At 37.8% G+C, this 25,916-nt stretch overlaps 3 protein-coding genes across 3 annotated transcripts; 1 reads left to right on the top strand and 2 right to left on the bottom strand.

Annotated features, from left to right (window-relative positions):
* The first annotated feature begins 320 nt into the window (after positions 1–320).
* LOC113760384 (transcription elongation factor TFIIS) lies at positions 321–4,116 on the top strand. The gene is made up of 3 exons (XM_027302937.1): positions 321–617; positions 783–961; positions 2,870–4,116. The coding sequence occupies exons 2-3, from the start codon at positions 797–799 to the stop codon at positions 3,917–3,919; spliced, it is 1,215 nt and encodes a 404-aa protein (XP_027158738.1). The 5' UTR covers positions 321–617; positions 783–796; the 3' UTR covers positions 3,920–4,116.
* A 364-nt stretch (positions 4,117–4,480) lies between these two features.
* On the bottom strand, positions 4,481–5,720 carry LOC113760385. The gene has a single exon (XM_027302938.1). It carries the CDS (start codon positions 5,290–5,292, stop codon positions 4,837–4,839), a length of 456 nt encoding a protein of 151 aa, XP_027158739.1. The 5' UTR covers positions 5,293–5,720; the 3' UTR covers positions 4,481–4,836.
* A 673-nt stretch (positions 5,721–6,393) lies between these two features.
* LOC113762852 (E3 ubiquitin-protein ligase SHPRH) lies at positions 6,394–21,829 on the bottom strand. The gene is given in 19 exon segments (XM_027306469.1): positions 6,394–6,984; positions 7,163–7,430; positions 8,654–8,805; positions 8,997–9,190; positions 9,454–9,658; positions 10,459–10,701; positions 10,997–11,113; positions 12,721–12,927; positions 13,026–13,242; positions 13,340–13,506; positions 13,669–14,244; positions 14,347–14,516; positions 14,597–14,822; positions 15,288–15,543; positions 18,234–18,434; positions 19,313–19,817; positions 20,088–20,149; positions 20,440–20,643; positions 20,771–21,829. Coding segments are annotated over 19 exon segments (5,064 nt in total). The 5' UTR covers positions 21,616–21,829; the 3' UTR covers positions 6,394–6,735.
* Positions 21,830–25,916: the final 4,087 nt, after the last annotated feature.

Genomic DNA, 25,916 nt, shown 5'->3' with positions numbered 1-25,916 from the left:
TGTTTTATTTAATTTTTGCTCGTAATACTTACCATTTATATGATCAAAATGATTTGTACTTTTGTAGTTGAATTTATCACACCGCGAGGATTGAGACTAAAAATCAGAAGTAGTCAGCTGAGATCCCGCATAAATTTTGTCTCCAAAAAACAACCGAACCTTCTGGACTCTTCGACCCTTCCCTTTGGAAGGAACAATTCCAACTTCCAATCCCCAGCTTTTTAAGTAGTAGCAGTCCTAGTCATTTTCTAATTCTCTCTCTCTTCTAAATCGTATTCTACCAATATGGTTTTAGTAGTACTAGAATAGCTGGGGAGCTCCTAATTTGTCACAACTTCCAATCGCACCCGAAAACCTGATGAGGCGCGTGTAAATCCCAAACCGCTGATGAAGATTTTCCCTCCCCAACACCAGACCGTCCGATCGACTCACACGTGCCAGTCCAGTACCCTCGGTTATCTATCCATCCATATCAGCCTTCCGAAACTGTTTGACCTCTTCCCAGAAACTTTATAGGTTTTCGATTGCGGCCGACTTTGAACTATTTATTCACTAATGCAATTAGCTGCTGCAGCTGCTGCAATTTTCTGAATTCCAATTGATTTTGCACCTCTCAGGTTCAATTCCATAACTTATGTTCTCCATTCTTTATAATCGTATCTCATTCTCTCTCGGTAAAAAACGGAGTTTTTTTTCTAGGTCCATTCTTAAGTTTTTGCTAAGAACGTGGATCAAGTCGCTTTTTATTTTTATTTGTTTATTTTTATATGTTGTCTGAATAGATTGAGGAGAGGTGATGGAGAAGGAATTGGTTGAGCTGTTTGAGAAGGCTAAGAAAGCGGCGGACGCTGCATCAGCTGATGGCGGAGCAGATTCCTCTCCGGAGGAGAGTCGTTGTCTCGACGCCCTCAAGCGGCTAAAGAAGCTCCCCATTAATTATGATATCCTCGTATCAACGCAGGTACTCTAAAGTTATTCTACATCTTTTTGAGGAGTATTCTATTTTGAATCTGCATATTTAATTTGTGGTCGTATGTACGTGTATGAATAGTTGTTTCTCAGATTCGGAGTTGAAGAGTTCCCTCTGTTTGATTTTCGAATTTGCAATTTATTTATAAAAGTTCAATCTTTTTTTCTTTTTTTTTCCTTTTTCCAAATTTTCCTTTCCTATTTGCTTTTTCATAGTCTTTGATAGAACTTTTGGTTTTCTCAGAGAGATGGACATTTAAAGATTGAAACTTGAGCAAACATGTTGCGCTGCATTTTTCATGAACAACTTGAACTTGTTTATGCCTCCATATTTCAGGCTGTTTGCAATGCCGTCGTGGTTAATTGTTGGTTGCAATATGTTGTTGTTTTTCAAGTAAATGATTCTCCTTTATTCTCTGATAGCTTGTTGGTTGAAATAAGCTACTTTTTTCAAGAAAATAATACTCTTTTATTCTCTGATAGCTGCCCTTATTTGTAAGCCAGCCAGATACCTTTTCAGTGACTGATTCACATACTGTTCTAGTCAAACCAGACCTGTTTTTTGGCTTTGTATTGATACAGCGGATACTCTTCTTAATGTACATTGAAGCATTGTGAGGAGGCATAATCCTCTTTGCTTTTACTGCACAAAGCTTTATCCTCTCCAAGAGGCATCACTACCTTATTTGCAGGTGGTCTTTTACTTTGACCCTTGTTTTAGGCAAGTGCCAGAGTGCAAAACTTTTATTCTGCCTGGAAAAAAAGCTGAGGTTTTTGACTTGTGCATGACATGTTTTTAAGTTTTTGATAGGATAATCTGACTTTGCAATTTTAGGATGACATTGTTTTCTTGAAGAGGTTTAACCTAGCTGTGGAGATGATTATCACAAGATGTCAAAGTCTACTAGTTGTCATGGCAAAAGAACATTTCAGTAGAAGGGTCTTTTGCCATGACAACGCTTTGCTTGAAGAGCTTTAACCTAATTCATATTAGAAGAGGACTAAAATGTGGAGATATTTATCACAAGGTGTTTGAGTCTACTAGTTGTCATGGCAAAAGAGCACTTCGATTGTCTGTGTTATACTGCATAAATTCCTTTTTCTTCTTCATGTACTTTTTGAAATTTAAAGCAGGAATTTGTACAAACCCATCGTTAATGGGGCGACAACTGGAACTTAAAATAAATGTGGACTTTCTTCTACAGTCAAGTCATACCTTATGCCGCTTGTAATGTTTTTTCGAGTAGTTTACACATATCAGCTTATAACTCTAACTATCATTCCAATTACTGGTACTACTTATTAAGAAACTACTAGTACTCATTGTTTTGTTCTGTTGCTGGTGTAATCATGTCTCAATTATGGTAGTTGGTGATACGAAAAACAAAGAAAATGTGTGTTATTCTTAAAAAAGTTGTTCTTGTGGAGTAAATGGCGTTGGGAGTAATCCACATCTAAGCATGTTTTCCCTTCATTATTTTGCTTGACCTTTTTGGGGGAAAAGGAACTTGGAAACAGATTTATCTTCTGTAGCTGTTGACTCTGATCATGCATTCATTGGTCTTAGTTCAAGAGCTTTGGGGTCCCAGTTAGAGAGTAACTGATTTTAGAAGTGAAGACCTTTTGTATTAGGAGGATTTGGAATTCTACTCTTACTTTCTGAAAATGAAAAGAAAAATACAAATAGAATGATCATGCATCAATAGAAAAAGATCTGAATAGGTATTTGATTCTTGCTGACTTCTATTTGTGTGATTAAATGCTAGTGTCTGCCTTTTGATCTAGTTGTACAGTGTAGAAATGTAATCCAGCGTGCTCTCTTCCCCCTCCCCCCCCCCTCTTCTTCTTTTTTCCTGGTTAAATGTTTCATCTACTGTCACACAATTGAAATATATTTCAGGTTGGAAAACGTCTTCGGCAACTGACAAAACATCCAAGGAAGAGTATTCAGACTATGGCTTCTGATGTGGTTGAGATGTGGAAGGGTATTATTGTCAAAGAAACGGCCAAGAATAGGAAGAATGGGAACGTTGAGCATGAGGGTTCTGTAAAAGCTGAACCTGGAGGTGCAGATTCTGGTGAGCGGACGAAGGTGGGGAGAGTGAACTCCATCAAACTTGAGGGTTCTGTAAAAGCTGAGCCTACAGGCGCAGATTCTGGTAGTGACAAAAGGTTCCAGAGAGTGAGCTCTGTGAAGGTTGAGAAGGCGTCAACAGCTAGTTCTGTTAAAGTTGAGAGAGTTGATCGCTCTTTCTCTTCAACTTCTGAAAAGGCAATGAAATTAGAAACTTCCTCAACTGAGGTAAAGGTTGAGGAGGATGGAAAGGTTTCTTCTGGAGAGCGCATGAATGTTGAAAGGATAACAAAAGAAGAGAAGCCAAATTCTGACATGAGAAATACGGCTCCCAAGCTGACTTCACTCCTTTATACAAAGGACCAAGTCAGGGACAAAATGCGTGAGATTTTTGCAGAGGCCTTGTGCAAGGTCACTACTGAGGTTGATGAGGATCTCAGAGAAGAAGTTGATGCATGCGATCCTTATCGTGTTGCTACGATGGTGGAGAGTGCAATGTTTGAAAAGTGGGGCAGATCTACTGGTGCCCACAAAGCCAAGTATAGGTCCATATGTTTCAATATTAAGGATCCAAACAACCCAGATTTCCGGAGAAAAGTCCTCCTGGGGCAGTTTCCACCTAATTCAATTGTTTATCTGAGTGCGGAAGACATGGCAAGTGATGCAAGACAAAAGCAGAATGAGAAAATTAAAGAAAAAGCACTGTTTGAATGTGGGCGTGAAAATTCTGCGAAGGCCAGTACTAACGCATTTAAATGTGGTAGATGTGGGAAGAGGGAAACCACTTATTATCAGCTGCAGACTCGGAGTGCTGATGAACCTATGACTACATTTGTAACTTGTGTGAACTGCAATAACCACTGGAAATTCTGTTAGGCATTTGTTATTTATTGGCAGCAGGTAGGTAGGTGACCAGGCTCTTGATAAGATTTAGTCGTTACCTAGTCCGGCCGTCAGGAAGAGTCATTCATTCCGTGCATGGGCTCGTTAAGCTTAATTTGTTGTACTAAAGATGTCATTGGATGTTCGACTGTTTGCATCTGGCTTATGTCTCAATTGTTTTGATTTGTCAATCACTCTCTGTCATTAACCTGGCTCTGGTTACCTTTAGGTGATCGGAAGGGCATAACAAAAGCCAAGGGTCGTATCAAGAGGACCTGAACCATGCATTAATGCAGACTCATTTAGGGGCAAAGGAGCAAATGCTTCAATCTAATATTTGTCGCAACCCTGGCACGGATGCGGTCAGTTGGCAGCAATCTAACATTTGTCGACTCTGGTGCTCTCAGATTAGCTTCTGATCACAGCTCTGGCACCAATACAGTCATTTGGCAGCAAATTCCTCAAATCTGATATTTGTTGACTTTGGTGCTCTCAGACTAACTTACGAACGAACATAGTAGTTCAACATGAGATTTTGCGGCGTCTCTCGTCAGAAACAAAAAAATTGAGTAGCTCTAATCGATATATTCTGTTAATAATAGAATCTCGAACGGAATCCGTGCTTCTAATAAAACGTATTCCATCGAATTACTATTTTGCAATACAAATTTGATACCATGAGATTGATCTCATCAGGCGGGTTAAAAAAAATAATAAAAAAATCAACATGTGTTGATTGATGATTTGTGATATACAATTACACAAAAACTGTTGTATGATTAAAAACACTGTTAGCTTAGACAGTTAACGCTCGACGTCATTCTTCCCAGTTATTAAAAAATCAACCCCACACGCTGACGCTATAGGCCCGGGTCGGGTACTGCTACCTTCCCCAGAAATCAAAAGAACAACTAGGGAAGAGGGGTGCTGCTTTCTTTAAGCGACTGGAAAACCCTAGAACTCTTGTGAAAAATCTGAGCCCTTCGATTGTAATCAGTGGGCTCTTTACCTTCATCCTCCCCCATGATTGCTTCTCTTTCCAAGCACTCCAACAACTCTGCAATTCCTCTGGTCTCTTCACACTTGCCTCCCAACTTCCCCAGACCCATCAATTCTTCTTCTGTTACGATTTCATCTCCCCATTCCGACGCCGAAGCTGAAGCTGAACCCCCTTTGGCACACTCGACCACCTTCTCTAGCTGCCTATTTGGCCATGATTGCTCTAATCTCAACCTCCCCCCATGAGGCTGAGACCAGGCGACTGATGTCAAACCCGAAGAAATCGTGTATTTGGATCTCGTCGTCGGCATCAACAAAGGTGAACAAAGATTGTGGACTTTGACAACGTGGGAGGTAAAGGTTGCCATTGTTGCGCTGGCAAAGTGGTCGCCTTTAGATTGGAAGCAGGAAGGCCCGGGCTTTCATATAGGGTTAGGTCGGGATGTGGGGTTTGTGACACGTGAGGATAGAATCCAGTGGCTCGGAAAACAAGGACGAGATTGGCACGCGCTCCCAGGAGCGGCCCAACACGTTGCGATGCTGTCGAGATTGAGATTTGCGCATGCAAATTGCTGGTCTGGTGACATCATCCATGAGAATAGCGGAGCGGTGGCTAAATCAATCAATCGGATCCCGGATCCCGGGTTCTGCTGAATTTGGTCTGGCCTGGTCTGCTCTGCTGCAATTTGGATTGGGCCCCGCGCGGACTTAGGCCCAAACATTCATCAGAAAATACGAGGTGTGGTCTCATCTGTTGCGCCGTGCAGACTATTCCCAATCACCTTTTTATCTCACACACATCACATCATAAAAAGTGCCACAGTAATTATTTCAAATAAATCATCCAAATAAACTCCTACCCAAACAAAATCACGATTTTTTTTTTTGTTAGATTTAACAAGGTGTGGTCTCATTTGTTCTAGAGGTAATTTACTTTCAAAAAATTGTAATTGTATAATAAAATTTTATGAGTTTTACATGTGATGTTAAAATCGATGTACAAAATATGTATGTGATTCGAGCCTTATATATATATATATTTTTGGACCAAATCATGGCCATTTAATCATCCCTGTCCATTCCTGGCGCTTGCCAAATCTTGTGAGTTGTATGCTGAGGTACGATTTTTTTTTTCCTTTTCACTAAACTTAGGACCCCACCCCTCCTAAACCCCACCAAAAAAAAAAAAGAACTTACGTTACGGTCGACCCTTTGAAGAACTTTGTTTGCTTCATTATTTCCGTCCTCACCCAATGTTCACCTAATTTAATTGGCAGTTTTTAAAAGGAACTTTTAGATATTAGTACTATCACGATTCCACAGACTGAAATATTTCCTATTGGTATTGTTTTTGACACTCGACACGTTCAATCTGCAACCTAAGTTGTGCATACCGTCACATGATAAAAAAAAACATTAACAATTTCGGACAAATAAAACAGGATTACATGCTCCTCCAAATACGCTTCAAATAACACCACATGACATTTGTTTTTCCCACTAATAATCAATTACAAATTCTTTTTATCAATTTCACCTTCCCAGACACTAAATATACACAAGAATCAGTGAAGTCGGTAAAAAATTCTAGAGGGGACTAACAGCAACAAGCTTGCATGGTCCCCACTGGACTACCTGATTTAATTTTAATCTCTCCGAGCTATTATAAACAAGACAACAGAACAGCTTTTAGTGACCACTGGTCTGGAACAATCTCAATAAATTATGTTCCAGTTACACGCCCTTTCAACTCTCTCCCCCTACCTACGTGTTGCATGAATATTAACCTGCAAGTGAGAGCCTCACTCACGTCATGCTTTGCCCTCCAATAGCCTCCTCTCAGCAGCTACAGCAGCAGCTACAGAAGGTGGTAAGTGCATCAAGCTCCCACTTTCCTTTTCTTCGTCCATATCTGAAGACGGAACTACTCTGAACAAGGACTCCACATCTCTCAAGGTCAAAACTGGCTGATCTTGGTTTCTTCGGTTTCCACTCACGAAAAAGCCTGTATTCCTGCTCCTGTTTAGTTTGTATATGCTTTCCTCTACCGTATCTTTAACCTAGCACCCAAGTCCAAGAAGGAAAAAGAAACCAATTATGCAATGGATTAGCAAGTTTCCTACAGAGCACGTAGAAATAGCATGGAACAGAAGGATGACTTTTCTTTTCATGCAGTTGGCAGCATAACAAAATTCAGTAAACTTTCATAGAAAGCAACTTGTAAGTGGTACAACGTACTATAAAACGATGAACGAGTGTCTTGTTCTCCTGTCCAATTCGATGCACCCTCCCTATTGCTTGTGCTTCTGCTGCAGGGTTGAGCAGCGGCTCCACAAGAATGACATGCTGAGCTTCCAAAAGATTGAGGCCATTGGCACCATGTTGGACTAGGAGCAATAACACCTGAACAAAATCATCTACTGGTTTCCCGTTCTTCTTCCTCTTTCCACTTCCTTTTATGTCATTATTCTGCCCTCTGAAATGGCTTATGGCAACATGTGATTTCCTGTAGGATCAGAGCCACCAAAAAAATGCTTGAACTTTGTACTGAGATGCTAAATATTCTAAACCTAAGAAGCAACCATAATAACAACATCCAAGCCAAGTTACTATATGTAAGCAGTTTCCAATTATTTCAGGTACAGCAGTGTGTATCCCAACTTTTGCCATTAAAGAGAGGTATATAATTCAGCACAAGAAACCAACCAGCCAAGTTTTGCTTAGTCTTTTGCAGATTACTAAGCTAAAATCATCAAATTGAATAGTTTTGGTTCATTTAGTGCTACACACGGGTTTTGCAACAAATGATCCTCAGTGCTAAAAGACTTCTAGACACATCATTCTCAAAAGCCATTACCATAAGATGTCAGTCCTCCTAGATTTTAAAGATACTTCCTTTGGAAAAGCTTTTCCATTAATCACACAGGAGTGTCAAAATAGTTTGACATACTTTGTGTTCATGAGAAAGAAAAAGCCATGCCTTCTGATGTTTTCAGGGGGTGAGAGGAGGAACTACTCATTGGTTGATGGTGTCACAGGTGTTCTTAGCATAAAAATTAACTGTCCAACTAACTATTAAGAGTCTCAGACACAATTCGTAAGAGCTACAGAAAATATAGGTGAAAAGCAAAAAGGTGCCATGCGTTGTCAATGGTTTTAATAAAAACAGCAGTGGGTTACTCAAGCACACAGTCATTGTCACTTGTGGTGGAAGCAGATCTGATGAGTTACAAATGACTATAAGCTACAAGGACCTCTACCTCTACCTCCCAGATACAAAAACCTAAATTAAAGGTTTTCAAAACATAGAAATCATCCAAATATATTCCAACAGGACCAAACTAAATTGTAAACAGCTTCCGTCCATCTAGAATTACAAAAGAGATGCAGCTAAATATCCCATTCTTCCAGTAATTCTGAGAAAAGAATAGGCAAAGAGATTTCAGTCATTGAATGACCAAAGTCAATTAGCACAAACAGAACATCAAGATTTTTCTTGTTAAAATCTCTATCTAATGAGAAAGATTTTGAGTCGCTGCGGTTAATGTTTGTGTGGATGCAAATAGAAGTTGCTCAACAGACCTGACAAAATTCCTCTACAGGAACATGATTTCGAGGACAAACCGAACTTTCATGCATTTAAGCATATGTAAATAGAGTGGCATGATGATTTGTTTTAACAAATTGATAAAGGCAAAACTTGACAGAATTCTCCGTGACAAATTGTACCTGCCTCCTTTCATCCGGATGTAGCTGATACTATTGGCTGTAAAAGCATGCTCTAACACATCAAGAACGTCATTCCAACTGGTAAAAACAAGAATCTTTGCTATTGGATCTTTGGATTTGATGGATAAAATTCTCCTTGTCACTGCTTCAATCTGCAACAACCATCCAAAACAAGGTAAAAGAAAAAAGAGATTAATTTAAGATTCCCAGCATTTTGAAGTTGACAGATGACAGTAAACACAGGAAAAGCATAATTTGCTAACAGCCGCTAAATTGTTGAAGCGCAGATTAATGATTGAATTCAAAACTTAAGCAATTATATTGGTGACAGTAGGGAGACCACCTTCGTACTGTATGAACCTTGGACTGTTAAAGTTTCAGAGTTTGCACAAGCCAGCATGGAAGATGCATCAGAGGCATTATGTCTATCATCAGCAAAAGCTATATTTCCATAGTCAGTATGCTGTCGGCAAGTTGGGCACATTACCCACTTATTTCCATGGTGAACAAATCTCTGTTCAGTGATTGCAAATAAACCTGCAAGCAGAAGTGGAAGATGCATCACTAAGATATTTTATTCGTTAACATGAGGCTATCCATGCATTTTCAGAAAAGAAAGCTATATGTGCAACCCATAAAGGGGTTTTTTTTTGGTGGGGGGGGGGTGGGGTGTGTGGGGACGGACGATGGGGAGAACTACCAAAGCCAATAATACTTCGGCTATTTTCATCCATGGAAACATGAAGATGGTTTTGACACAGAATTCTACCACACCAGAAATTTCAGGAAACAAAACTTACATTTACAACAAATAACATGCCCACATTGGAATACCATCTTTTGGCCTCTGAGCTTCTCTTGACAAACTGGGCAAAATTCCACATCAGCTTTAGTTTGGCATCGTTCATCTTCCGTTGCAGAAGCGACAGAGGCCTTGGCAGATTCAGTTAAAGTTGATTCATTTGAACATTCTGACTGCAAGTTTTGTTTAGATTGCACCAAACCCTGGAAAAGAATCAAGGAGGCAGCAAAAATAATTGAGTATAACAGAACTGCTATAAATAAAATTGCAGTGAAGAAAACCTATCTACAACTGAGCATTTTGCCTCACTAGCCCCACAGCAAAGTCCAGTGAGTTCAAGTTGAGCCTCGCCACCAAATTCTCTAACAAAATTGCCCAAGTGACTAAGGATGAGAAGGATTAAAATCATCTGCCGTGCATGAGATAGTGGCTGACGTGAACTAAGAAAGTTAACCAATGAAAAATCATCAGCACGAGGTAATGCCTAATGTGAACTTCAAAGGTTGATCAATGAGATCATCTTTTAGGCACATGGTGCAACAAATTGGACTTACGTGCTTGTCAACAGAATATTTAGATAGGACAACAAAACAGCAGCTATAACACTGAGTAGCCATAAAATGAGCTAGAAGAAAAAACATATCAGATCAATTTAAATGACCATAGGAATCAGATCAAGCTGAAAGTGGTAGTTGTATATTAAAACCTTGGTAAATAACTGCTAGTTGTACATTAAGACCAATAAGGTAACCACAGAGCCTCTATAAGAAACCAATGGTACTTTGGAGATCTTAAATGCTTTCAGAAAACTACATATGTAAACTGTATCTCCAAATTAAAATACACGAGCATGGTCATTACTTTGTAAAGGGAAATCCTAAATAGTCACTACCAATACAGCTGATGATATACTCTTGCCCTCTAATAGTATCTAAATTCAGAATAATATTAAATCACAGAACAAGCAGAAAGCTTAAAGACATAACATGAATTTACTGATTACCTTCAAATAACGAAGCTGTCCTCTGATACGTGCCAATGAAGACACTGCCAGAAATTTATCACTAGAATTTTGAGTACTTGCAGCATCTAACTCCTCAGGACCCAAGGCATCAACTGAATTATCTTTTTCATCTTCTTTTAGTCGCAATCGTGAGCTTGCCATCTTTATTTCATCATGAGCCCTAAGCACATGAGCTTGGGCACGAGCCAAGGACCTTGCATAGGCATATTCCTTGCGCATTCCCTTTGGTAATTTAAATGCCAAAATTCAGATCATGCAATCCAGCAAGCTAGAGTTTTTAGTACCCAAACCCCCTCCCGGCGAGTGTAAGCGACAAAATATCATTCTTATGTTTCTTCAAACATAACTACATTGCATTCGTGTTTAGAAACAAAAAAACACAGCAAGACAATATCACACATAATGAGCTAAGAGCTTGAGATAATCACACTAATGCTACAGCTCTGATCAGGACTTTGGCCAGATAGACAAAACTCTGAAAGAGAAACCAGAATGTGCCCACAAAAATAACTCATACCTCAAGAAGAAATAGGTGCTTCGCAGCTGCTGATGTGCCTTCTCTTTCTAACAAACCCTTGGCGTTGTTCTTGATAATCCCAAGCACCACCTCCAAATCAGAGGGAGATTTTGAAACCTAGTGATCCAATGTCATTAGAAATTGTAAAGAACTGAAAATCTTAGAAATTGATGGAGTTTTTCTCTAGCCTAAAGAAGCTAATTCAACTTACATTCTGCAAGCTAGGAATAGCTAGAAACTCATATAACTTTAACAACCCACTTCTATATGTGGTGGTCTGACTAATAGCTAGACGACTGATAACAATTTCAAGAAACAGCACAATGAAGTTTGACATGCAGGTATGCATGCATCTCTGTCACTTTAATTGCTGCTGTTTACACAAAAAAGAATCTGTCATACGTTAAACTTGTCAATTCCTAATCTAACCCTTATTAGAATTTGAAAAGGCATACCTTTGAATTGATTAAAACCGAAGTTTAGGCATCAAAGTACCTAGACCCTACTAACCACCTCGACATTTATGATCATGAACTTTAATGATTTTCTTCTTTTGTGACCAACTCTGCATACTGCAAATGTAGCCTCTGTGAATTAATAGTCAAAATGATAGAGAGAATACTTCTCCTACATTAAGACATCAAGCCTGCTTTGGGCAACTGACAGAAGCTCACACTCTATTCTAGCTCTTGCAGAGTGGTATCCCACCAATGACTCAGGCCCCCCAGAAGGAGGCCTTCTTCACCTTCCACCTAAGCTGCACAGGAAAGGCCCAAAGCCAATCCCAGGGACCGGTGAAGCTTCATAGGATCTGTCCATAGATTTTCCTTTTCTTTTGCTGCGTTTTGCTCAGAGGGTTGAAGGGAGATAATGCAGCAAGCTGTTGGCAAGGGCCAACTTGATCTGCTTCCCCAGGGATCTCAGATGAGGAAACCCTGGGAGAGCTGCCAGTCCTATCTTTTTTCACTTTCTGAACCTTTGGTTCAAAATGGAATGGCTTTTCTTTTTATTTTGTGAACGGTGGAATCATATGCATAGTATGCCCGGCCCCATCAACCTAGATGATTTACAAGTGCAACATCATGATTTCATTCAGCTATCCTGAAACTTGGAAAGCTGATTACCCTAATGAAATGTTAAATACTTCGCCTGGGCTCTTTTGATCATACAACAAATTTTCCAAAGCCAGTAAGCATACAACAACAATGATTAAGATATTCTTTCTAGTTTCATCAGAACCATTTGTTGAAACTAGTCATTTGAGCCCATCTATTTTTCTGCATAATATGCCAACATTACATTGACATCCTGATAGAAAGACAAGACCAAAAAAGAATGGAACAAAACGATGATTGTGAGTGCTAAATTTTTCTCCACATGCATGATATTCTGCAACTGTTGCTCAATCTATGGCTCATATTATAAGCATATAATTTGGTATCAAAGAAAAGACCACCTGCCTCAATATTACAGAATAAATAAACAGAACAAACATATCCGAGTATTGGTACCTAGAAATATGAAACAATTATGTTCTGACTCACCATCACTTTCTCCTTGACATCCGTAATATTGAGGCAGGTGGTCTTTTCTTTGATACCAAATTATATGCTTATAATATGAGCCATAGAATAAACAGAATAAATATTACAGAACAAATAAACAGAACAAACATATCCGAGTATTGGTACCTAGAAATATGAAACAATTATGTTCAGACTCACCATCACTTTCTCCTTGACATCCCTCTTCTTTCCATCATCTTCATACTTGTTAGTAGTCAAAGCTGACTTAGGGTCAGGTTGTGACAAAGTGCGATAAAAGTGATTGAGTGCAGATTTTTTCTTTTGCAAATCTACTACTTCTTCAGCAGAAGTTATCACCTCACCATTCCTTCCTTTATTTGTACGGAAAAGCCTGGCCTCATAAACCTATAGAAAATGCATAATATAATAAAATATCAAATGCAATCCCCAACCTTTAGCTAAGTTGATAAAGAATCAAGCTAAATAGAACTTAACTACAACACCTGAAACAAATCGTCCAGCTCACAGTGGACACAGAGAGGACCATGATCATTATCTTGACAGTTTGGACAGTGCCTTACACGATCAATATCTGCCTCGCTTGGATTTTCCATTGTGCAGTCGATCTCCAAAAGTCTATCAAGTACGTTTTTCCTACACTCTTCCAATGAATCCAGGCCAGTCTGAATGTAATATTTTAGGCTTGTTATGCTACCAAAGCTGCATTAAAGAAGCAAAAGTGACTAGCAGTCCAAAAATAATCTGAGCAAAATATTAAAAAACATAAAAACAGGAATTTATTCCTGAGTAAACGAACCAGGATGCAATTCTTGATGTACGTGAAGTACTCAGAGTAACAGAGAGAGCTTCCCCTATTTTCCTGATCAACTCACTTGATGTGTCCTTGTTTTGCTCGAGATGATGCAGGGCATCTAACCACCAAGTCATGTGCTGGCTTTTCCTGTTGCTAAACTCACTAGAAACCTTCAATAAGAACAAAAAGATAGCAACTGATGGTCAGCCATTGACAAATTTCTCTTTAGACCAATCCATGAAGAACTGGTCCACACACAAAACCACCATTTCATCTCCTTGCACTCGCAAAGAAATAATTCGCAAAATGATTTCTCACTGGAACAAACATACCTGTTCATATGACTTCCAGAACTCTTGTTGAGCCATGGACAATTTTGAATAGAAGAGAGATAAGTATTTCTGCTTTAAATTCTCACATACTGTTCTGAAAAATTGATCACTTGTTGATTGAGATGAAGCATGTGGATCAACAATGAATGCTTTCTGACTGGAACCATTTGCCTCAGCATAACATGGTTGCTCGGGTAATTTCTCAGAGTCAATGATCATATTAGAGTTTCCAGCATCAATTTTTGCCCTTTTTACAGCACGTTGTTCACTCTCTTCAAGATCACATACCATGGATACATCTTCTTTAAAGCTTCTATGGACATTCTGTGATTGTTTTTTATTGTCTGATGACAACAGGAGTATCTCAGCGAGATTATGATGGATATGTATGTTCAACAAAGGGTCCAAGCGAAAATCTTCCAAGTTTTCTTCAGCTAAAGCAAGTGCTTCCTTATACAATGAAACTGCTTGTGCAAAATCTTGCTTAAGTACAGCTATACCTGCAAGTCCATTTATTGCAGAGACTAATTTTCTCAAAGCTTCCTCTCCTTCTATCTTTGTTTTACCTACAAGAGCCTACATAGAACCCAAACATACAAATCTGCTTTAACATTTGAAATTTTCTGGCTAAAACTTATGAAAGATACAATAGTATGTTGAACCATAGGCTAAACCTACCAACAGTATCTCCTCCATGGTCATGGGAGATTGTTGCAAAGAACGTAGACCAGAACTTCCCACTTGAGGATGGCAGCAAGCTTGTCGAAGCTTCAAGAGTGAGTTAAACATCTTTGCAGCCTCCACATGCGTAATGAACTCATCAGATAAACTATCAGAAGTTTTGGAACCTATGCAAGGGCATCAAAATATGTAATACAGTTTTTTTTTAATGAATTACAATTGAAAGAGTGGAAGAGACCATAAGTACCTGGTGCTTTTCTCTTGACAACGTCATTCTTCAAATTTCTAATCACCTCATGGGCATCTTTTAAACAAGTCTCATGCTGCCTCTGGTAAAAATGCTCCTCAATTGGTCATACTGATTCTTCCTGGGGAGGAATATGTAGCTCTTCTGCAACATGCACTTTTGAAGAGCGCCACATTATCTTTCTCAAAAAACTGTGTTCAAACATCATAGCTCCTGCATCCCCTGCCTGCAAATTGAGAACCTCTCACATAAGAGGAAAGGGAAGGAGAACATGACTACTAATTCTGCATGAATGAGTACGGACATTTGCAGTCAACAATTAGAACTGATAATGTAAGGGTTAACTGAGAAACTTAAAGGTATATGGGAGATTAAATCACAGTTTCAATGAACCAAAACATCACTACGTCTCCCTTATAAAAAAATAGATATATAAAAAAGACTCAATATGTTATATCCTCATTAGATTTACTAGAAGATCCTAAGAATTGTTATAAGAAAACACCATTTTTCCCTTTTTATGTCTCTTTTGTCTCTAAGAAGACGAAAGAAGAAAAAAAATGGTATTCAGCACATCAGCAACTTTCCAAGATTGTAAAGCCAGAATCTTTGCCAGAATCTAAAGATTGCAAGTTTCTTAAAAGTCATAGGTGAAAGATTTGAATTCACTACAGCAGAGGCGCTGATATACCTCATAGGGATCACGTATGACTTCAGCCCACCACCTAAAAACATCAAAAGGGCATGCTCTGAGGAATTTCAAAAGCCCGTATAAGTCATCAAGCTTTCTCTGTATGGGAGTCCCTGTAATACACCACCGGTGCTTGGCATGTAGCCTTAGTGCCATTTCTGTTGCTGCAGCAGCATTACTCTCGACCATCTGAGCTTCATCCAAACATACTCTCCACCATAGTATTCTAGTCAGGAGAGTTGGGACAACTGGGTATCTGCAGTTTTGAAAACCAAGGAAATGAAAAATATTTCAATCTTTGTCTGTAATATAAATGCAAGAATATGCAGTAAAATAAGGTTTCCAATAATTTTGCAAAAAAAATTGACATAAAATGATATCCTTGAGATAAAACTGTAGATCCAAGAAGCACGACTTAAATAACCCAAAGATAACAAGATCAATAGATACTTGAAACTTGTAGAATGACTAAGACATAGTTGAGTCTGACAAAAATTTTGGACTTGCAATCTGAGCAAAGGGGTTTCCGTTTGTCCACATGAATAATTCAATGGTTAGACATTCAAAGACTTCTGGAAAAGGTAGTAATTAGTAAATATTGCAAGCCATATTTGATAGTTGCAATCCCGAGTTATTACTGTAATCTCTTTCAGATGTTACCCATACATTTTGGGGTTTATCCCGGCAATAAATCACAATTGCAATTATCCAGATACTTCTCCGCTCCATTCTCAATGCAAATGCTAATGATACATCATTGAATCGTAGAGATGTTCAAAACATCTCTTCCTGGGAGATTATTTTCTGAACCTCCAAACATATGATAGAGCCCTCAGCAATTAACATGTAAACGAATACTCACGCAGAGAACAACATGAAAAATCAGCAATCATCTGCATTAACATGCATATGACTGCCAGATGTAATCTCGAGAATTTGAGAAAGGAAATAACTTCTCCTACTATCTAAATAGGTGCATATATTGCCAAGTGCTTAATTACTTAAATGCAAAAGAGAAAACATACAGATAGAGTTCTAATAGAGGGGTGTCTTATGAACCATGTAAACACAAGACGTGATTTTTGGGTCTGGTTATACGGAACCCATCCCCCTCCTGCAGGGGAACCCTGAGCAAAGGGAAAAAAGGGAAACTTAAGTCAACCAAACCCAGGGGAAGCAAATTTTCCTCATACAAGTTACTCTATCCACTAATGCAATAAAATTTGGACATTTTCCTCCCATAATTTGTTGTATTAAGTCTCCTATTGTATCAAAAAATTGTCAATTATGGTTTAGCAAGATTACCAACTTGTTATACCTTAGTCACCAATAGATTATAGAGAACTCAGCAACACAGGAAGCACCCATAGTCTTCCTGCAATCAATATGAAACTGTTTCAGAAATCAATTGATGAAGGCATGCTTAAACTAGTGTCTCCCAAAGCCTAAACATGAAACCGTAGAGATTCAGCCGTGACCCATCAGAGATTCAAGAATAACCTATAGAGTACTCTTTTTACTTGTTTCAGCTTCTAGGAGAATTTCAGGTATGAAATTTATCCAAAACTGACATTCTGCCAGCTTGGACGCGGTTAACCTTTTGCTCCAGAACTACACAGTGAAATTCTTTATACACTAGTTTTCTGTGTTTGTTAAAATCCTTGAGACCTTAAATTTAATCAGACCTAACATATGAAGCTGCCACAACATCTGAGCCCTGTTTCACAACATCGAACTAAAAACTAAAAACTAGGTGACATGGTTGAGGGTCTTGAACAATGTCCAAAAAAATGTGTGCTCTTCATTCAATTAGATGTACGAACATGGTTAAACAAAAATCTAAGAGATTCATTTCTCAAGTGGAATTAAATGCAATAAGTGCACAAGTCTTCACATCTACCCTGCTCTTGTTTATTAAGCAACCAAACCCACAAAAGAGGAACTTCAAATTTTCTTTCAAGTCATCACACAGATCAACTTTTCTCATAGCTCAGATATAATAATGATTCAAGAGAACGCTAAGGTCCCCCTCTATATGGGACACATTGATTTGGGGTGAATTTTGGTTGTCCAAAATGGTTTTTAAACAGGAAAACAGATTATGCCATAAAGTTCTTCCAACTTCAACTACTGGAGTTGGAGAAAGAACATCATGAATCATGTTCTCAGAAATGCATCTTTGGGTGCAGAACTGCAGACATATAGCAAAGTTGCCCTTTTCATCATAGGAAAACAAGAACAAATTCAAAAAAATCCTGGTGTTGCTATTATATACAGAACCTAAAACTACAGAACCAAAAGTGGAATAGATTAGTCCCCTTGCTATTTAATTTGAAACTGTTGATCATATGATGAAATCACTTTTCCCCAGTAAGAATCCATTCCTCCTTTATTAAAAGTTGCAGAAGCAAACCAAATGTAGTTCTTTCAGTTTACGTCCACTGGGTCAATTCTCACTTGAAATTTCAAAGTCCAATAAGTTGGGAATACCATCAGGCAAGACTGACGCACACATTTTTGTGCAGACAAAGTGGTGCTATCTTTTATATCAGTCCAGAAGTTGACTTGAAAATGAAAAATGGTTCCTAAAAAATCAGTCAGCAAGAGACAGAGAGAGAAGTGAATATTGCAATAATGCTATTCAAAACTCACAAGATCTTTGAAGCTGAACAGAATAATAATTTGTAGAGATAATCATGTGGGCCAAAAAGCAGATAAATTTGACAATAAATTTGCTTAATCATCAGAACTTCTTTTAGGCAAACAAGAAAAGCACAAGAAACTTCACTATAGAAACAAAAACCCAAGGGGCCCATAAGAGAAATAAATATAAAAAATTAAGGTCAACAACCAGCAACAAACATTTAGTCAGAACAATTTCCATTTCAAGATGACTTCACTCTAGATACTTCTAATAAAACATGAAAACCAAAAGTCTAGTGCTACCTCTTCTCAAATCTCATACAGCGACGATCACCTTCATGCCTATCGGAGTCGTGCGATAAGTCCTCCTTAAGTACATCATAGGTTGTCAAGACAATATCAGCATTCACAAGCTCATTTATGTCCACGGCAGGTGTATCTGAACACGAAGTGTCCTTAACACCATCGTAAAGACAAATTTTAAGGGAACCAGGAGTCGTGTGACTGTGGTGTAAAACATGTAAACAAATGTTAGAGAGGAAGGAAGAGGAAAGAGGAAGAAAATGAATGTTTTGGAATTATACATCAGCAAAAAAAAGAGATTTCACTAAGCAAACAGCTTACATGATGAGCATGCTTTACTATGGAAAACAAGTTGAAGCAAAAGAAATTTCTATTTTTGAGAAAGTTGCTACAAAGAAAGACTCTCTTTTTGTCCTTGCTAGAAGTTACATTAAGCAGATCCCAGCCCATATGATAATACTACATCCTAGAACAATCTATGCCTAAGAGGTTCATATTAGAAAGCAAGTCAATTACAACCAGCACAATGCATGTGCACAATTTTGTTGTTTGCAAGCATAATATACTGTTTCCTTGTCTTGCATTCCTAACATGTTTGCCACAATTGGGAATCAGAAAACTTAAGACCACAATTAAATCGACATAAATGGCAAAACCTCTTCAAAATTAAAGTCTTAGAAAGCCGCATGATAGATAAAATTGTAATTTTTCTTCCTATCTGATGACCAACTAACAAGAGTAGCTATTTTCTTGGTGAAGATCTTGTTGACTTGCAGATATCTGTGTACGCAGTGCAAATTATTTTCTTTTCCTGCAGGATAATGTCCTAGAAGGCAACTGAATGAACAGAAGCCCTCCTACTGACAATGTTCTGCTGCATAAGTCTTGCCCCTTCAGGGGCTTTCCCAGATGAATGCCTCTAACAAGCAAAAAGCACCCCTATCCAGCCTCCAACCTCCAGACACTTCCCCTCAGTCCCCAAATACCCACCCCACAAAAACAATAAGAAAATCCGTGAAGAAAATGTTGTTTACTTAAGCAAAACCATAGGACAAGAAAACATAAGATATGAAAAATACCGAATTATTTCAGCATGCCACTGGGACAATATGGGTGTAGGACATACTATAAGAGTTGCCCCTGTGGATACTGGAGATTCAGTAGCTTGGATCAATTCTGAACAAAGACTGCAAATATGAACTCCTTCCATGACAACTATCTTGGTGTTGTTTTTCCTTCTACTAAACTTTTGGTAGTTTCCAGTTGAATGTTTGCTAAATTCTTGTTCTTCTGAAGTATTTGTGGATACTCGCATTTTCCTTTTAGCAGAAAAACCTACACAATTAGCATGTTGCCAAGCATCACACACATCACACTGCACCCACAATCCTTTGTACTTGATGCTTTCAGTCAAAGCACCACATATGCATTCAACCCGCTCCCTTTTCAGTCGTCTGAGATTGATTCTTTTCTGTCCATCATCTTGCATTTCACTATGTGGCAAACCCAAAACCTCAGATGACAACATGCGGTGAGCAAAGACACAAGAAAGCAGCTCAACAGTTTTCCCCAGGCCCATCTCATCTGCAATTTGGTGATTAAATGTAGTACAAGCAGCCAAAACCACATTAGTCTATCTCATCTTTATATTCAAAATAAAAGTTATGTTGTCACAACTAGAACAACGAAAAGCAGGAGAATTTAGCGAAAAAGTCTCTGTTCTATATTATGAATCCATTACATGCTTTACAAAAATAATAATGCCAACCAAAATGGAAAATAATGATGCCAACCAAAAGGGAAAGGAAAAAAAAAAGACGTTTGTTTGTACAAATGACAAAGAAAGTGACATACCAGCGAGAATACCGCCAGAAACATAAGAAGACAGATACTCTGGACGCAAGGAGATGTTTCCACTGAAACAAAACCAATTAACAAAACATCACAATAATTGAATTTCATGACTGAAGAGCCAAAACACAGCAAGACAGAGATATATAAGAGTTTTCTATAGATATCATGACGTCTGCAGATTTTCAAGTGCAGTCTACTTTTTGGTCTAATTCCTGAAGAATTTTTGAATTGATTCTTGACGCCTATCATTCTCTGTCATATGCGTAATGTTGTACTCAACCACAAACAGTTGATAATTCCTTGAATAAATACACGTGTATTTGCATGTGATGAAGTAGAGAAAGAAGTATACCAAAACGGATTGTAGTACAATGTTGCAGATGCTTCGATTAGATTCAAAGGCATACAAAGGGGGTTAACAAACTGATCTTTTCCACTCCCAGAACATTCAGAAACTCCTTTCTCACGCTGAATCATCCAGTGAGCTGCACGACATTGGTACGGTCTAAGTTCAGGAAGCAAGTTGGGCAATTGAACATCCAGCATAGGTTCCTCCCTATAGCAAACCATTTGTGCAAATCAGGCGTTAATTACACATAAAGTTCCATAACTTTCAGACACACAGAAAAAATGTAGTAGTTATATATACTTGTAAAGTTCAAAAATTTACAATCGTTACTCACTTTGATGGCTTAATAGCTTCATAAAAACGGGCAACATCAAAACGTGTTCGATTCTTTCTTGAAGAAGCGGAGTTATCTCCTGCATCTGCATTTGAATCAATGCTCTTCCCAATTGGTGCAGGACTAAATCCATATCTAGCCTCAGAAGTCAAGACTTCAGGACGCAGCCAAGCCATGACATTCATCATACTCTTCTTCCAAAGTTGCCTCGTAGTATCAAGAAGTGAATCACAAGCATCGAATGCCCTTCTCAGAATCTCAACCCTCATCCTCACAGACTGCAAATCTTCCGATAATGTGAACTTCAAAATAGGCCTCAAAGTCAAGAAATTCAAGCTAACTAAATGAACAAGACCCGAAACAGCCTCATCTGGGCCGTCAAAATTCCCGGACACCATCACAGCATTGCTCTCCATTCCCTCGGTCACACGTCTCACCACAAATTGTAAATAAATGCTAGAGGCAGATAATTCAGGCCAATGCCCCAATTTCATTCGATTAAGATACCCATCTACATTGCTCAAACTAAATATCAACGAAAACCTCGAAGAATCTCCATAAAATTCTTCCTCGTTCAAAGCATACCCGTAGAATTCTCGATTTAATTCCAAATTTGATAAAACAATTTCTGAAATATCAAAATGCTGGCTGGCCGTATCCCAACTAGCCCTAGTATCCACTTGAACAAAATATGGCTTATCAACACCGATATCGATCAATTCGTCATGCTCCTCAGGTTTAGTACCAGTAGTTTCAGTGACGTCATCCAATTCTGCTGCTTGGGAGGTTTGTCCCTGCTGCAACCCTACCGCGCGACGTGGCCGAAATTGCTTCCTTCGACCCATTATTCTTATTGTTGTTCCAACAAAAACCCACAAGTTCGGCAGACTAAACAACCAGATAGCATTCAAGTGCGTGAGCCTTCTTGTAGGAAGAAAAGTTCCAACTGAAGACCTACAGATTTTTCTGCTTAAAACTGGAAATCCGAAGCCTGTAGACTGAGCAGGGCAAGCGTCATAGTGTTATGTTGCTGACAAAAAATTTTGGTGGGAAAGGAATGGTCAGTGGTGAGGGCAGGTGAGGTTCCGAAGAATCTCACTCTGCCTGTTGGAAGAAGTTGAGGTAGCTATAAATAAATAAATACGAATATAAGCAAGGGTTACCTAACCATTAATCTCCTTACATTACACTAATGATTCTCACTTTTCTTCCCTTTTTTCTTTCTCATTGGTCGCTGGAGTCTGCGAGATGTTAAGGGGGCGTTTGGTTCGCAACTTGGAATCGGATTCGGATTTGGAATCGGATATCCTGGGTTTGAAATGAAACCATTCATTTCAATACATCTGTTTGGTTCAAGTATCTGAAATGGGTATCATTACTATACTTGATGTTTGATTCGTTGGTTCTTTCGGAATGAAATCTAATAAATTTCCAATTTTAACCCTACCTGTAAAATTGACAATAAACTTTGTCTTAAGGTTTCAAAAGAAAATTTACATAAATCTTATTAATAATCTTGTCATATGCTGGGGAGAGTTATGCAGGTTTTTGTAATTTTAATCCTACTGTGGTGTTCATTTTGTCAAAAGTTCGCATATGCTCATATTCTCCTTGACATGTTATAACAGGCAAATACGTAGCTGGCCGAACTTATCCATGACGAGAATAAAAATTCTTCACTTTTCATTGATCTTGGTGGCATATTGGTATAGTCTGTCTCAATCATGGACGGAACTTAGGCCTCTTGTTACAGCAAATCTAATGCACTGAGTGACAATCCTATGTATTTCTTTACATGTTATTACCTAGTTATCTTGCAAGAGCTAAAGGAGTCAAAAAAAAAAATCCACTTTTAGTGAGAGGGTAACTGTGAGCATTATAATGTAACATAACAATAATTATTTAGAAATAATCAAATGACATAAATAATATATTGTCATTTCATTTTATCAAAAGTAGAAGATATTACATAGAATCCAAACAAAAAATCAACATGTTTATGGCATAACCCAAAAAATCATGAACAGAGTCACTTCCAAGATAGACAAAAAATTCCCATCGAGTTTATCACCATGTTTACAAGCCATACTTTTCCAAACATTCATAATAAGGAGCCACACTTCAGAAATTAGACGAAGGATAGAGGAGATTAATGACATATTGCCTTCTCATGTCAGCAGGAAGATTAAAGAACATATTTAGCTTTGCTGTATCTGCTCCTATAATGTTGCCTGCTTTATAAACGTCTCCACTCGGTAATCCAAGATTGACCAACTCAATAGGTAAATTATTGCTTCTATCTACAGCCAACTGTTCACGTTTATCTTCATTTGTCATGACAGCTGCCATAGTGGTGAAGTTAGTGGCAATACCTTCCATGAAGGATCCAAACTGTCCTATTAATTGTCGAAATTGAACATTAATGGTTGGCTGTGTTGAAGTTGATTTCATCTTCTTTGATGGATTTCTTATTGTAGGTGATGCTTTCTTTTGCTTCTTTGATGAGTTTCTTGTACTTGTTGAAGCTGTTTGTGTTACTGAATTTGCTTCATCATCATCATCACCGTTATTATCATTCGTTAAGTCTATTTGAGCAGCAACCTCTTCCACTTCTTTTTCCATATTGTGGACAGCATCTGCAAAACCTTCAGCAACATCTCCAGTAGCTCTATCTCGCCCATATACTATGTCAAGATCATCCAAGTATGAAAACTTAACATCCCAAAAGCCTTTTGCTTCTCTATGCATCTAAAAAATAGTAATCAAATAAATAAGCAGAAGTTTAAATCTTCATACCATTGAAAATATAAATAATAGACTATTACTAAAAATTTATGGTTAGAAGTTTTTTTACCTTACACCAATCTTCATACCATTGCCTTTCACATTGAATTTTTTTTTCAACATCATTCCATTGACAGCCACTTTCTTTACACATGTCAGTGATTGCATGATATCTAGATTTCAACCATTTTACCTTTGACTCCAAGTGTGGAGAAACTTGTTTTTCAAAAGTAGGCAGCTTGCGTAGTATTATCTTGTGTAACTCATTCATGTAGTTGTTTCTGAATCCACCATCCGTCTTCCATAAGGGATCACAAGCTAACTCTTGTAATGCTTCAATCAATACCTTTACTTCATTATCATTCCAGAAGCACTTGTTTCTTTCTCATCCCCGAATACTTTCATCTTTCTCCATCCTATCATAAAATATCACTCTAAATAATTATAAGAATAAACCGTAATGTCAACAAATAAACTCTAGTTTAAAAGTAAATATCAATTCGATATATTTACATATTTATTACAACAAACTTTCAAGAAAGAAATTGTCAAATTATGAAGCAAAAGTTCATTCAAACTACAGGTAAATAAAAAATTTGAAATTGTAACAAATAATACACCAAAGATTGCATTCGGGGCTAAATTGGCTAAAGGGTGATACACTTTAAAAATCAACCATCAAATGTAACTCGCCAGGTGGTGAACATTTCTTCAGCTAAATTGTTTCTAAAATTGGTCCAGTCATCACTTGGTGTAATAGTTGTTATATACTCCATTTATCCATCGTCGACATCACTTTCATCCTCTTCACTGTCTGACACTTCACATGGCATTTGTTCTTGTGGATCATAGGACATGAACTTTCGAATCAAGTTATGCAATAAACAACAAGCCATTATAATTCGTACTTGTGTTCGAATTGTAAAAAATGAAGGTGATGCTAGAATTTTTTATATTCCTTTTAGTAGTCCAAAACATCTTTCTATCACATTTCTCGCTTTGGAATGCTTCATATTATAAAATTCTTCAGGTGTCTCTGGTCGACGACCATGAAATTCATTAAGGTGATATCTTTGCCCTCGAAATGGGGCAAGAAATCCCTTTGCATTGCAATACCCAGCATCCACCAAGTAATAACAACCTTCAAGATTAAATCATATAGAAATTAATAAAAATTTTCTTGAAGATAATCATATTAGGATACTGGATATTCCAATGATACATTTACCTTGTGGTACTCTAAGACCATTAGGTCTAGAGATAGCATTTCGAAGCACACAACCATCATGTGCAGAACCTTCCCAACCAGGCAAAACATATATAAATCTCATGTTTGGGGAACAAACTCCTAATACATTTGTTGCAATACTTGCTTTTCTTGTTCGATATCTTGGCTTCTGATCACTAGGTGGTGTCACTTTAATTAAAGTCCCATCTAAAGCTCCAAGACAGTTCTATTATAGAACCAAACATATCAAATTAGTAACAAAATATGTCGTAAATCAAAGAAAATTTCATTAAAATTCAAAATATTTATGTCAATTTACAATATACAGTACCTTAAAATATTTTCATCTGTCGTCTGTGCACTCATCAGTAATAGGCTCAGGATTCTCGAGTAGCAAGTCATGTAATTTTAATACTGCTAGAAGACAAAGATTAAATTGGCGACTCACTGTTTCTCCACTTCGGAAAAATGTAAGGCCAATCGTTCTATTTTTTCATGGTGAGCCAAAGTGTACACAAACATGGCAACAATTTCTTCTAAACTCATGTTTCTTGTGGGTCTCAAACCCCCAAAATCTCTAACCATGTCACATAATATGCCGAATGTGCGTCTATCCATGCGAAGTATACTCACACAATGAATATCACTTTCTCTAGTGATTCTAAATAACCACTGCATTCTCTCATTTTTTTTTTCTTCTTTAGATTTTATTGTACGTCTCACATTGTACAAATACACCAAAGTCACATGGTACCACATCATGAAAACCACAATGAAAGTCATAAGCATTGCAGACATAATTCAAAAATTGCGCATTCGTTTCCGTCTTCTATTTGTAATAGGAAGACGTGCCATTTATCTACAATAGAAAGTTACAAGAATAAGTAAAATTCTATTTCAAAAAATATATAATTCTATGATCTAAATGATTGTATTGAAGAAAATTACATGTCCAAGGAGGATTAATGTCCAAAGAGAATGATACATACATGGAGAGTAAATAAAAACTTATAGAAAAATGAATTCCAACTTCGTTTGACCAATTATCTTTTTTAGAATATTGTGCTATATGACCTCAATATTACCTAGAAAAAGCAGGAAAATTCTGTACTTATTAGATCTAGGTGGTCAAAC

Source organism: Coffea eugenioides, chromosome 2 (assembly GCF_003713205.1).
Source record: "Coffea eugenioides isolate CCC68of chromosome 2, Ceug_1.0, whole genome shotgun sequence".
NCBI classification, from domain to species: Eukaryota; Viridiplantae; Streptophyta; class Magnoliopsida; order Gentianales; family Rubiaceae; genus Coffea; species Coffea eugenioides.
Note: the sequence above shows the minus strand (reverse complement) of the source record. Positions and strands in the feature narration are given on the sequence as shown.

Bases quoted from the DNA above. Each gene is read 5' to 3' on its own strand.
- LOC113760384 (XM_027302937.1), top strand. From the start codon at position 797: ATGGAGAAGGAATTGGTTGAGCTGTTTGAGAAGGCTAAGAAAGCGGCG. The intron at 962-2,869 runs GTACTCTAAAGT...AATATATTTCAG, and splicing joins ATATCCTCGTATCAACGCAG to GTTGGAAAACGTCTTCGGCA.
- LOC113760385 (XM_027302938.1), bottom strand. From the start codon at position 5,292: ATGGCAACCTTTACCTCCCACGTTGTCAAAGTCCACAATCTTTGTTCA.